At 46.2% G+C, this 12,966-nt stretch overlaps 1 protein-coding gene across 1 annotated transcript in view; it reads right to left on the reverse strand.

Moving 5' to 3' along the window:
- Window positions 1-870: 870 nt before the first annotated feature.
- PAPPA2 (pappalysin 2) overlaps window positions 871-12,966 on the reverse strand; it is a 128,570-nt gene continuing 116,474 nt past the window's right edge. The window contains exons 21-22 of the mRNA XM_083446232.1: window positions 10,217-10,315; window positions 871-5,495 (exon numbers count right to left, since the gene is read on the reverse strand). Coding sequence (XP_083302358.1) covers window positions 5,421-5,495; window positions 10,217-10,315 — 174 coding nt within the window. The 3' untranslated portion in view covers window positions 871-5,420. The remainder of the gene's footprint in view (window positions 5,496-10,216; window positions 10,316-12,966) is intronic.

Raw genomic sequence — 12,966 nt, forward strand, 5'->3', positions numbered from 1 at the left:
TAGGAAGTTTTCCTTCTCGTTGCTTGAAAAGGTGTTTGGGAGGGTTTGCATGGCAAGGGGAGGCATGCTTCATCTATCCTGCCCCTGAAAAAAAACATTCTTAGAAAATCTCCAAAAAGAAAACCCAGCTTTTGCGGGAGCATTTTCTAGGAAAGCTTAAAATGACAGAAAGAAAAAGGGTTTTGAGGCAAATGGGGTGAGAGTCACACAGAGACCAGGATATAGTTCTCATCCATTGAGGGCCCCTGCTTTCCACATGTGCATGTAGGATACAATTACAGTGGTGCCCTGCAAGACGAATGCCTCGCAAGACGGAAAACCCGCTAGACGAAAGGGTTTTCCGTTTTTCAATGCGCTTCACAGGACGAATTTCTCTATGGGCTTGCTTCGCAAGACGAAAATGTCTTGCGATTCTTGCGATTTTTTTCCGCTCCCCAACCCCTTTTTCTAAGGCACTAAGCTGCTAATAGCCTTTTAGCAGCTAATCCGCTAATCCCTTAAGCCTTTAATAGCCGCTAATAGCCGCTAAACCGCTAATAGCGCTAATGGGCTTGCTTCGCAAGACGAAAAAACCGCTAGACGAAGAGATTCACGGAACGGATTCTTTTCGTCTTGCGAGGCACCACTGTAGATGTATCAGAACATGTGTGTGTGTGTGTGTGTGTGTGTGAGTGAGAGAGAGAGAGAAAGAGAGAGAGAGACTTTTCTCCTGATCCAGAGCTGAAATCTCTTCCCACCTGTCAGCATCCTGTCTTTTCCTGACCTTGCACCGTTCCGGTTTCCTTCCAGTGAACATAGCAAAAGAACTGGCTTACTTCAGTAAATGAAAATTGGCATTACATTATAACAGGTGAGTCAATGGCAAACGGAAACTTGCAGGTTTGTGTTTATTTCCTTGGTTAAATCTGCTCAAACGATGTCACTGTCCATTTTGTCGGGCTGATCTTGCCTCTCTTTGCAGACAATACTTTCGCTTTCAAGTCACAGGCAGCAAAATGGGGAAAGACACGAGGATAGGTAGATTATTTATTTCCATAGATTTTTATAAAAAATAATTATCAAATACAAATAAAATAAAATAAAATAGCAGCAGCCTCAATTGTGAATAAAACCCTCCCTCAAAAAGGGGACAAGATGCTCCAAGTTGCTAAAGGAAGTCCCACCTGCCCTGAACCGTAAAAAGAAGCAATTCACCCCAATGAATTTTCCCCACTGGCCTGCCATCAGCTTCTCCGGCTGAATGTGGCTTCTTCATCCTAAACCTTCATCCCTGTCCTTGGGGGGAGTGAAAAACTTATTAAACACTGGAAGTTTAATAAATACTGGAATGCCTGTTTTAGACAAACCAGAAAGCTGTCTGGTAGCCAGGTGACCAACCAGGCATGTACCTTTTTGAAGTCTGGAATCTCTGCTGAAGGAGTTGTATATGAAGCAACTGGCTAAGGTGTCAAAAGACACCGCTGCTGCCAATGTAGGGTCACGTTTCTCCAATACACCAGAAAATAAACCCCCAACTCAGCCTCTGTGGTGAACCCTTATTATAGTGGGACCATTTCTATGAAGATAATGTCCCAAATCCAGAACTGGTTTTGTGCTTTGGAGCACCTGCACGTGTCATTGGATGTGTTTGATTGGACCAATTTTTGCTGTCAAACCCTTTTTAATAATGATAATGATGATATTAAAACATGTCTACAGTCCACACATAGAGGTTCTTTGTTAGGTGCAGCAGCTCTAGGCAATAATCAAAACTAACTTTTGCATAAACCTCTGACGAGAAGAAGCCTTTTCCTGGCTCAGAAATTAGACATTATTTCAAAAGGAATATGGTCTGCCAAAGCTGGTCTCTTAGTGTCTCACAGCAGCTTCAAATGGTACCTTGCTGCAGAGGAATATGAGAAGCTCCCTGTTCTTCCACACAAAAAAAGACATTTTACTCAAAACCTTCATTGCCTCCCACCTGGGAGACATGTTCATTATCTCTGTGCCAACGGCTTGCATGGCTCTCATCATGGAAACGATCTGGAGTCTGCATTTTGGAAGTGATGCTGGTGTAGAGGAACAGGAAGCACACTGAACTTGTGCAACCTGTGCTTGCGCAGCACAAGAGCATCCAAAGCAACTCTACGCAACTTGTTCTTTTGTACCCAGACGAGAAACAGCTTCCTGACATTTTCTCTTCCCTTTACAGGCAGTGAAACGGTGCGCCTAAACAAATTGGAAGTGCTGGTGACAGGAATTGTCATCTCTCTCGGGAACTCATGCTGAGTTTGTAAAATGAGCTATGCTGCTTCAAATGCCACCCTCCTATTCAGCCAAGTTCCTTCCTGACCATCAGAACTCTCTGATGGGCTGAAAGCCAGCCCTCACTCTCCGGTGAGCCATACATGTGTTTCCAGACATGTTACTGTCTCACCCATACGTTACATGTTCAGAGTTTTTAGGTGATAGCAGGCTGGGATAGCAGGCTTCTTGGCTGAATGTCTGGTGTAGATTTTTTCAATTTCATTGTTCTGTATGGGAAAATGACAATAAAGATTATCGTATTGTATTGGGGGGAGCCAACAACCTTGGATGCACATCTAAATGTGATCATAGAATTGTAGTTCTGAGGGTCACCTACTATTAAGCAGCCCTACAAATAACTTTTGTTGTTCTGTTTAGGTTTTTTTTAAAAGCTACTTCCGGTCTACATGGTTGCAGGAAGGCTCCACCAACATGTTCCTCCCCTTGCTTGACTCTCCCATGCAACTCCTCTCGTCAACCATTTCATCTCGGCTGCCTCCAAAACTCGAAACAAGCCTGGCCTGCAAGGGGTGTGTGGGGCTTTCTTGAAAAAAACTGATGGGGAACACTATGTGCATCATCCCTCCACTCCTGCTATTACTATTGATTGGCAAACACACGTTTTCCACTTTAGCGTGCAGTTTTGCCCTTATTAGCATTTAGGTCACGAGTCTTTGTTATATTCCAGACTGTGCTATTATGAAGCATCACATAGCATTAGGCAATTCCAGTCCAAATCATATAGAACGTCCTACAGCGAGGCCCAGAACCTTCTGAGCCAGTGTCTTCCAATAAGAGTGCCTGGCAGCAATTGCTTAATTTCAGAGTATTTTACAGCAAGGTTGTGCCAACCACCGAATAGTACATAGGTGCCAGTTTTAGGCAGAAATTAGGAGGAGAAGGATGAATGAGCTACCGTATATGCCCTTTAGGGCACACATCATGGTGTGTCTCAGAAGTGGTATCTGGCTTTTGGTGTGGGTAATGCTGTTCCCAGGCCACCTACAGCTTGTGACATATCAGAGGTTTATTTTATGCAGGATGCAACAACTGCTTGGTGATTAGATGCAATGCTGCAGGTTAGTCTAAACTGCCTTAGGAACAGGTTGGGTGGGAAGTTTAACTCTTTCGCTCCCTGCCCCAGGCCCAACAAAATCTCTGAAGCCGCCAGATGCATGTCAAGGGAAGCTTTAGCTTGTGCCATTTGGAGCTTCCCTTGAAATGCGAATGTCGGGCCTCACCATTGCCCTGTGAAACTAGAGAGCAACCTATCCCACCTTGCATTCCTGGTAGTGAGCCAGCTCACTTGCGTGGTGTGTGTGTCTTGCTCTGCCAGGACTGATCTTCTCACTGTGAGAACGCAGTGGTAACACTCTGCAGAATAAAGCTTGAGAACCACTTGTCCGGAGCAAACATATACCACATGGTGTTCTGGAGCAGTAAAGTATCACAGTGCTGTGTGCGTTCTAGAGCAGAGATCACAACAAAAACAGATTTCTTTTTGAGGGGGTGGACAGGCCGTTCCTTCATCTGTGGAGGGTTTTCCTTTTCCTTTTTGAATGTGTGTGGGGTGCTTAGGCATGCTGTGTGTGTTTGTGATTGAGAAATACATTTGGGCAGAGAAAGGGAGAGTTGAATGTGTGGTCTGCAGGTGGGTGTGGCAGAAAAGGAGAGGTAATTGTGTATAATCTGTGAGAGATGTATATGGTATATGTTTGAGCACGGCACCAGTATGTGTGTGTCAATATTGTGTTGTTTCCGGAATCAGCAGCAGCAGAAATGTACATGACTCCCCATTGGAACGACTATACTCCCATGGCTGCCATTTTTGTGACTGGTGCCCACAGCACTAACTTGGATTTTGAAATGTGCCTGGCAAGTCCAAAAATGTTGGTGACCCCTGTAGTTCAGCAGTCAAAGCCCACAAAAGTTGCCCATTAATTAGACTATGTGAAGCATCTCTGGGTCCCCTGTTGCAGGATTGGAAGAATCTCCCACCTGTCTCCAAACAGGAAAGCTTTTTAGAAAGCTGCGTCTTTCTGGACACAACATGGCAAACACACTCCTGGATGGGAAGGCTTAGGATAGCAAAACTGAAGACAAGTTACTTGTAGACTTGTTTGCAAGTCTGCCCTGATGTATGGACCCAGTACAGTAATGTTAAGTTACTTTAAAAACAGTGTTCTTTTTAATGTTCAGATGTGCAGATTTTCTGTTGTAGCCTTTGGCCTTTATAGGTACCAATTATCTGAGACTGGTGGGCATCTCCTGTTACACTGAAGTGCCCATCTTGTGGCCAGTTTATGCAGTGGGCAGAATCAAATGGTAAAGTTTTTCCTGGACTGCACCACCAATATTCTCTGCCCATAAGGAAAAACAATGTCAAGGAGAAGGGGGGGGGCTGTGTGGGGCTGGAGGGGGCCTTCAAACATGCAATCTTACACCAGAAAAACAACAACAACAACGGTACTACTCGACTCTCCCGTTCGCATAAACTAGAAATCCTTCTGCGTCTGGAAATCCCTCCGCATCTGACACCAAGTTTTCTGATGTCCCATACTTCACAGCAGCACGTTTTAGCTTAATGATCAGCAAATAAAAATATAATATAGATTTGTAATAAAATTATGCTTAAATATTTGCAGACAAATCACTTTCCCCTCTCTTCCCCCCCCCCCCCGCATTTGCAAAAAAATCAAGCCCTAGACAATGAATGAGGGTAGCTGGGCAGACTGACAAAATTCAGAGCAAAGACAGTTGTAGGTGGCAAACCATTTATACAGTAATGCACTGAAGGCAGCCTCAGGGGCCTGATCCAGAGCCAGCTTGCCGGCAGAGCTGACAAGGCTGTGGAACAGGCCCTTGGCCGGCACCTTGATTCCGATGGGAAAGAAGCTGAACGGGTGTTGTAAGGCTGTTTGCTTCCTCCCTGGTCTGATTCCCCTCGCTTGCTCTCTGCCTCCTTGTCATTGCTTGCTTTCTTCCATACGCGCTTATGCCTCCCATAGCACCAGGTCTCTGTGCCCCTGCGTTCCACTGGAGTCCTTCCCATCAGCCCTGCGTCCTGCTCCTCCTCAAGCCTGTGTCGTATCCTCCACTCGCTTCCCAGACGGCACAAGCGGCCCTGGCTGCTGTCACTGGTTCTCTTCTGCGGCTGGGTCTCGACAGGTGCACTCGTCCCGGTCACAGCCGATAGGAAATACCACCACCTGGGGAGAGTGGGCAAGAAGCTTGCTTAGGGAGCAGAGTGCATCCACCTGAAAGCAGGTTCCTCACTTGGTATTAACAGCCAGAATGAAAAAAGCAGACAAAATTAGTGGAGATCTGGCACGCCATCTCTGGCCTAGAGCCTTACACAAACCAGATTCAGTGCACTAAGCGTTTGCTGTTCTCTTGAAAGCTTTTCAGATTTTGTCATTCTGACCTGATGAAAGGGCTATTTGAGCTATTTGACCTTTGAGACCAAACTCTTTGCCTGACCTGAATCAGTTCAAATAAAACAAAAAAAGCAGGATTGACTGGGTATTTTGCAGTGATGCCCGATGTCTCACTCCAGCTCTACAGAGTCAACCCTTCTCAGCTGTTTTGTGTGGCTGCTGCTCAGAGGAAGCTTCACCCCCACTGTGTTTCCTCAAGCCATTGACCTCTGCCATCCAACAAAACTCTTCCCTCCATCACCAAGATGTCAAGAGGGGAATGGGCTCCAGGTGGCCTCCACTCTGGGCACAAGGCAACATCCCATCTCTAGACCAAGATACCAAGAGCTATACTCCCAAACCCTTCTCTTCTTCCTGAGTGATGAAAAGAAAAGTGATTCAAGATGCACAACAAAAAGGATGGAAGAGAAGACTTGCACATATCTGGAGCGAGGACTGACTCGAGATCTTTTGTACAGATAACATGCAGGTGGCAAGAGAATATGATCAAGAAGAAGGAACTAAGCGGAGTCCCAACCCAAAGGAGGATGGCCATATATGATTTACAGGAGTGCAAAATAACAAAAGATCCCGGCCAACGTTTAAGACTGACCTGGTGTTAAACGCCAACAGGCTGGCGTTCCCATTAGAACTCCTATAATTCCTGTTTTAAAATAGCTGCACAGGTTGCCAGTTTGTTTCTCGGTCCAATTTAAGGTACTCACACCAATGTTTAAAGCCCTAAATATATTGGGTACCAATATCTAAGGGTACCAACGGCTAAGGGAGCTGGGCATGTTTAGCCTGGAGAAGAGGAGGTTAAGGGGTGATATGATAGCCATGTTCAAATATATAAAAGGATGTCACATAGAGGAGGGAGAAAGGTTGTTTTCTGCTGCTCCAGAGAAGCAGACACGGAGCAATGGATCCAAACTACAAGAAAGAAGATTCCACCTAAACATTAGGAAGAACTTCCTGACAGTAAGAGCTGTTCGACAGTGGAATTTGCTGCCAAGGAGTGTGGTGGAGTCTCCTTCTTTGGAGGTCTTTAAGCAGAGGCTTGACAACCATATGTCAGGAGTGCTCTGATGGTGTTTCCTGCTTGGCAGGGGGTTGGACTCGATGGCTCTTGTGGTCTCTTCCAACTCTATGATTCTATGATTCTATCTACAGACTTTGGTGTTAAGATCAGCAGAGGAGGCACTCTTGGTAGTACCCTCAGATGTATTTGTGGGGCAGGGGGAGACCTGGGAGAGGTCATTTTCTGTGGCAGCTCCTAAGATGTGGAACTCCCTTCCCCACCCAGATGCATCCAGCATGTTCATTGTATAGCTTTTTTTACAGTGGCCTTTGACGCGTACAAGATATATTTTTAGAACACAATCTAGTTGCAATTGTAATTTGTTTTAAACTGTTTATAATGCTGTTGTTTTATATTGCTGTAGCCCACTCTTGAGACCTTCTGGTGAATCTAACAGCAAATGTTTTGGGTCTGTAACTCCCATCATCCCTCACCACTGGCCTGTTAGCTAGGGATGATGGTAGTTGTAGTTCCAAAACATCTGGAGGGCCGAGTTTGCCTATGCCTGATCTAACAGCAACAACAGCCACTTAAGAAGCTAAGCAAGCAAGATGACAACCTTTCAATGGATCAACCGTTTGACACCAAATATAGGGCTTTCATCCTCCTATACCAGCTATTTCCTCCTATACCAGAGATTTCTACCTTCTTGGAGCAATTTCCAAACTGACCTGTTTGCAGGATAGCTGCAATGCCTGCACATCTGCCACAGACTCTGAACACAGCGAAATGGGTCTGGCGCACACACACATGCTCCACACTGGCTATGCTAAAGGTGCTTGCATAGTCAAGAACCAGGCAGGTCAAGGCTTTAAAAGCCCACATTCACAAATGCCAGGTAGATGTCTGGTCCGTCTCATCTTTGCACCTGTTTATTTATTTTTTTAACCACATGGAAAATCACATCTATGCATTTCTAACATAAAGGTAAAGGTACCCCTGCCCGTACGGGCCAGTCTTGACAGACTCTAGGGTTGTGCGCCCATCTCACTCAAAGAGGCCGGGGGCCAGCACTGTCCGTAGACACTTCCGGGTCACGTGGCCAGCGTGACATCGCTGCTCTGGCGAGCCAGAGCCGCACACGGAAACGCCGTTTACCTTCCCGCTAGTAAGCGGTCCCTATTTATCTACTTGCACCTGAGAGTGCTTTCGAACTGCTAGGTTGGCAGGCGCTGGGACCGAACAACGGGAGCGCACCCCGCCGCGGGGATTCGAACCGCCGACCTTTCGATCGGCAAGCCCTAGGCGCTGAGGCTTTTACCCACAGCGCCACCCGCGTCCCCTATAATTTCTAACATATTTGCTCTCAAATGACACATTTTAAAGCACAGCTTACTATTTTTAAAGCAGGGAAATGAATCACCACTTTCAGGGAGTTGGTAAATGAGCTGTGATCAGGGAGCTGTGGGTCAGGTCAGTTCATATCAGAATATACAGAGATCAAGCAGTTCAAGCATCACTGGCAAAAGCTCCATTCATTCATAGAAAAGGCACTAGCAGAACTGTTAACAGGAAAGATATGCAAACCACTGGAACTGGTTCACATATGAATGCCTATCCATAATTTGCACATGTGGATGGACCATGAAAGTCACAGCAGCACAACCAGAAGTTGTTATAGCATTTCAGATACAATGCTTTTCAGTATAGTCAGTTCAACCATTAAATGGCCAGTCATCAACTATAATTAAATGTAGGCGGGAAAACAATGTACTTGTATGTGTGAATCAGCACTAAGCAAGGTCCTTTTTAAATGCTAATAAGGCACCCAGCTATATAGCTAAGCTATTTCACTGGAGGAGGACCTGCCTCCCTTAATTTTTTGCAATAGCCCACTTAACATTGTTTTAGGCTACAGGAGTGACGTGATTTGGCTTAAATTGGGGGAAGCTGGGGGTGGGGCTTGTGGATTCTATTACCTGCACCTTTAACCTCATAATCTAAGCCACGGATCAGCAAACTAAGGCCCAACCACCTTCTAAATTTGGCCCACGGATCGTCTGGGAATCAGCGTGTTTTTACATGAGTAGAATGTGTCCTTTTATTTAAAATGCATCTCTGGGTTATTTGTGGGGCATAGGAATTTGTTCATATTTTTTCCCCCAAAATATAGTCCAGCCCCCCACAAGGTGGGGCTACCTTTGAAGGTGACCTGGAAACTACAACTAATCCAGAATGCGGCAGCTAGACTGGTGACTGGGAGCGGCCGCCGAGACCATATAACACCGGTCTTGAAAGACCTACATTGGTTCCCAGTACGTTTCCGAGCACAATTCAAAGTGTTGGTGCTGACCTTTAAAGCCCTAAATGGCCTCGGTCCAGTATATCTGAAGGAGCGTCTCCACCCCCATCGTTCTGCCCAGACACTGAGGTCCAGCTCCGAGGGCCTTCTGGCGGTTTCCTCACTGCGAGAGGCCAAGTTACAGGGAACCAGGCAGAGGGCCTTCTCGGTAGTGGCGCCCGCCCTGTGGAACGCCCTCCCATCAGATGTCAAAGCGATAAACAACTACCTGACATTCAGAAGACATCTGAAGGGAAGTTTTTAATATGTGACATTTTAGTGTATTTTTCATCTTTGTTGGAAGCCGCCCAGAGTGGCTGGGGAAACCCAGCCAGATGGGCGGGGTACAAATAATAAATTATTATTATTATTATTATTATTATTATTATTATTATTATTATTATTATCTGAGGGACAGTGGACCAGCCCCCTGCTGAAAAAGTTTGCTGACCCCTGATCTAAGCAGTGTCTCTGAAGCTAATTGCTTTTTGGTAAGTAGCTAAGGGGGAAACTACATACCGCCAGTGGAGGCCATGAGAACAGGGTGAAGGACTAGATTGGCCTGATCCAGCAAGCTTTTCTTATGTTCTCACTGGGACAGATGTGGTGCTGCCCCACCAACATCTGCCTGCTGTTTAAGCTGCAACCAGTCTGCCTGTCAGTTTCCTCCTCCTTGGTCTCCATGTTGCCCTTGTAGGGAGCAGGACGGCCCTACCAAAACCAGAATGAGTTGGCTCTCCTTGCCATTGGCTCTGGTTCCCCCTACTACTGGATCTAACGGCTTCCTACTTCCACCTCACCAATCCCAACAGGCCCCAGCCGCCACTGCATGTAATGCGGCAACAGCAGACAACTTGGAGCCCCTTCTTCATTGCAAGGTGCCCTTGGGAGGTGGGCGTTTTGCATTAGAATGAGAATGCGGAGTGCTTACCCCTTCACTACCAGTCAATTTCCCCCTAAAACTCTCCCCACACTGAATGCCTTTACTCATGTGGTTACTCTTACCCTAACCAATGTTCTGGGCTGGTGCTTAACTTGCAATTCTCGCTTGCGGGGGTAACAGCAGCTTAGGGAGGTGATTGGGAGAATACAGCCTGCAGGGCAAGGATTAAGTACTCTCCTAAACTAATGGACCCCCAACATCCCACCTACCTTCCTGGAGGAGACAGTGGAGGAGCAACAGTCCCCTCCATCATACTGGCAGTAGGCCCGGTTGTTGGCAGTGTCGCACCAGCCATCAGCTTCAAAAGGCTGGAAAAAGAAAAGGGAATTCAGTGAGCAGGAAGACAGAAGAGGAGACTGCTCTGGGGTCAAAAACAATGAAAATACTACTGACAATCAGAATAACTAGATATAATAATATATGAAGATACTGCATTAATTTGACTACAAATTACATCTCACACCTCCCAGAGTCACAAAGTTTCTTGTGACTTAAGTGAATAAGCTGGGCAGTAGTCTAAGACCGACTTCTTCAACCTGATGTCACCCAAACGTTTTGGACCAAGTCCCATCATCCCTAACCGCTGGACCATGCTGGCCAGGGCTGATGAGAATTGCCGCAAGGAAGGTCATTTCAATAGAGAGATTAAAGGAGCTCCAAGGTTCACCTGGCAATTCCTTGAAACATTGTACAATGGCATTTGCAACCTTTACGGTCACAAATAATCCTGGGATTCCAAGTTACTGCACACACGCCAGGATTTTATGCAAACAGAAAAGGAAACTGAACACAAAATTCAGTTTCCCAAGTGTCTTGGCATTATTGCTTTTTAAGCTGTTGGCACTTATGGCTGCAAATACCGCATTTTTCACTGCATAGGGCGCACCAGAACATACGGCACACCTAGTTTTTAGGGGGGGAAATAAAGAGAAAAAATTATTCCCCCCCCCAAACCCAAAGAGCAAAGAAGCCAAGACAGCCAGTGGGATCCATTCTGCTGGCTGTCTTGGCTTCCTCTTTAGCCACGCACAACCTCTCCAACCAGGAGAGGCTGTGCACGACTTCATTTTTAGCCATGGGGCTGGGGCGGGGGAAGCCCAAGCTTCCCCCGATCCCAGCCCCCAGAACAGGTCCAGAAGTAGAGGCAAGGTTCTGCAGCCTTGTTGCCGCTCCCAGAGCTTGCGGGCTGGGGGAGCGCTCCAAAGGTTTGCGGATAGCTGCCTGAAGCCCGGGGAGCGCAGTGGGAGTTGGCACTGCTCTCCCCAGGCTTCAGGCTGCTATCCACAAACCTTCGGAGCCCGGCAGGAACTCCCGCCGCGCTCCGAAGGCATGCGGATAGCTGCCCGAGGCCTGGGGTGCGCAGCGCTGCGCTCCCTGGGCTTCGGTTTGTAGGCTGCTATGTGCAAGCCTTTGGAGCCTGGCGGGAACTGCCGCCGCGCTCCGAAGGCTTGCGGATATCTTCCTGAAGCTCTCCAGGCTTCAGCGAAAGCCTGAATTCGCTCCATAGAATGCACACACATTTCCCCTTAATTTTTGGAGGGGAAAAAGTGTGTCCTATAGAGCGAAAAATATGGTATATGTTTGTAATGCATGGGCAACTAAGCAGAATAAACTATGTTGTAAAATAAGCTGAATTTTCAAAGTTCTGCATGTTGTAGAATTCAGTTTCGCTTGGCACAGAATTGTTGTTTGTTATATTTTTCTTTAACCACAGACTAGCCCCCATGATTCTTTACCAGAGACCTCTTAGCACTTTTGTCAAAGCGTATTGGGTGATTGCTTTAGACTGATGGCGCAGGTTTAAGGTAATAGCTTTAGGGCCAATGATAAGAAAAGAGCGGTTCTCATATAAGTTTACACACTTTTTAGTTAAAAGGAAAGCCAGAGTGACACACAGATAACAATCTACATTTTACACACATTACTGAAGTAATCCTCACAAAAGTCCTGTAAGGTGACTACTATCCCTGTGCTTGCAAGCATTGAGGGTGAAGGGATCTAACACTAAGTGATTGTGTTTTGTCCAAGGCTACCTCATACGCTCATAGCAGAGACGAGATTTAAACCATCAACCTCCCAGGAAACTCTCTCACAGAGCAATCCTACACTTGCCTACTCAGAAGTAAGCCCTTTTGATGAGGCTTCCTACCAGGGCTGCAGCCTCATTATTACACCAGCTGGGCAGCATTCTGCCTTCAACAGCAGCTGATCAGCTTCCAAGGAGAAGTATGAGACAAAGAAAATCCCCTGTGTTACAACACAAAACAATCTGATCAACAAAAGGCAACACGTGGGCCAATAATGCATTTGCAATATTTATGAAACGCTATCAATTGTTTCTTAATTCATAAACAAAAGCCATATAATACGTGCAAGAAGAAGTCACGGACTAATAGACGTCAAATGAATATTCCATCAACAGGAATGCTTAGAATGGTGTGTAACCACAAAGAAACACTGGAGCTGAGGCAGAAAGCCTTTCCACAATGCATATCTATATCAAAGTTTGAGAATGAACTGGAGCCGGGTGGTGCTGTAAGCACAGCAGCAACAAACAGCAAACAGAACAGTTCTTCCAGGATAATGAACTGCTTCGACGATATTCCTTCATCAGCAAGTTAATAGTCCTCAAAGGTACATAAAGTGATCGTGGATCAGCTCTCACGCAAAGGTTGCTGTTTGTTGCTGCTGTGCTTACAGCACCACCCAGCTCCAGTTCATTCTCAACCAAACTTTGATATAGATATCAACTGTGGAAAGGCTTTCTGGTTACATAAATATTGCCAATACATTATTATCCCACCTGTTGCCTTTTGATGATCAGGCAGCTTGCATGTACAGCAAGATTAAGACAGCTGGCTGCCTCTGCCGCTTGCCCTCCAGGTAAATGTGGCCTCTAGTAAGTCTCATAAATGTTTGCAGTTACGCTGTCCTGACTACCACTGATGTGAGTTTGCTG

This window comes from Podarcis tiliguerta (genome assembly GCF_965153285.1).
Source record: "Podarcis tiliguerta genome assembly, chromosome: 6".
Classification (NCBI taxonomy): Eukaryota; Metazoa; Chordata; class Lepidosauria; order Squamata; family Lacertidae; genus Podarcis; species Podarcis tiliguerta.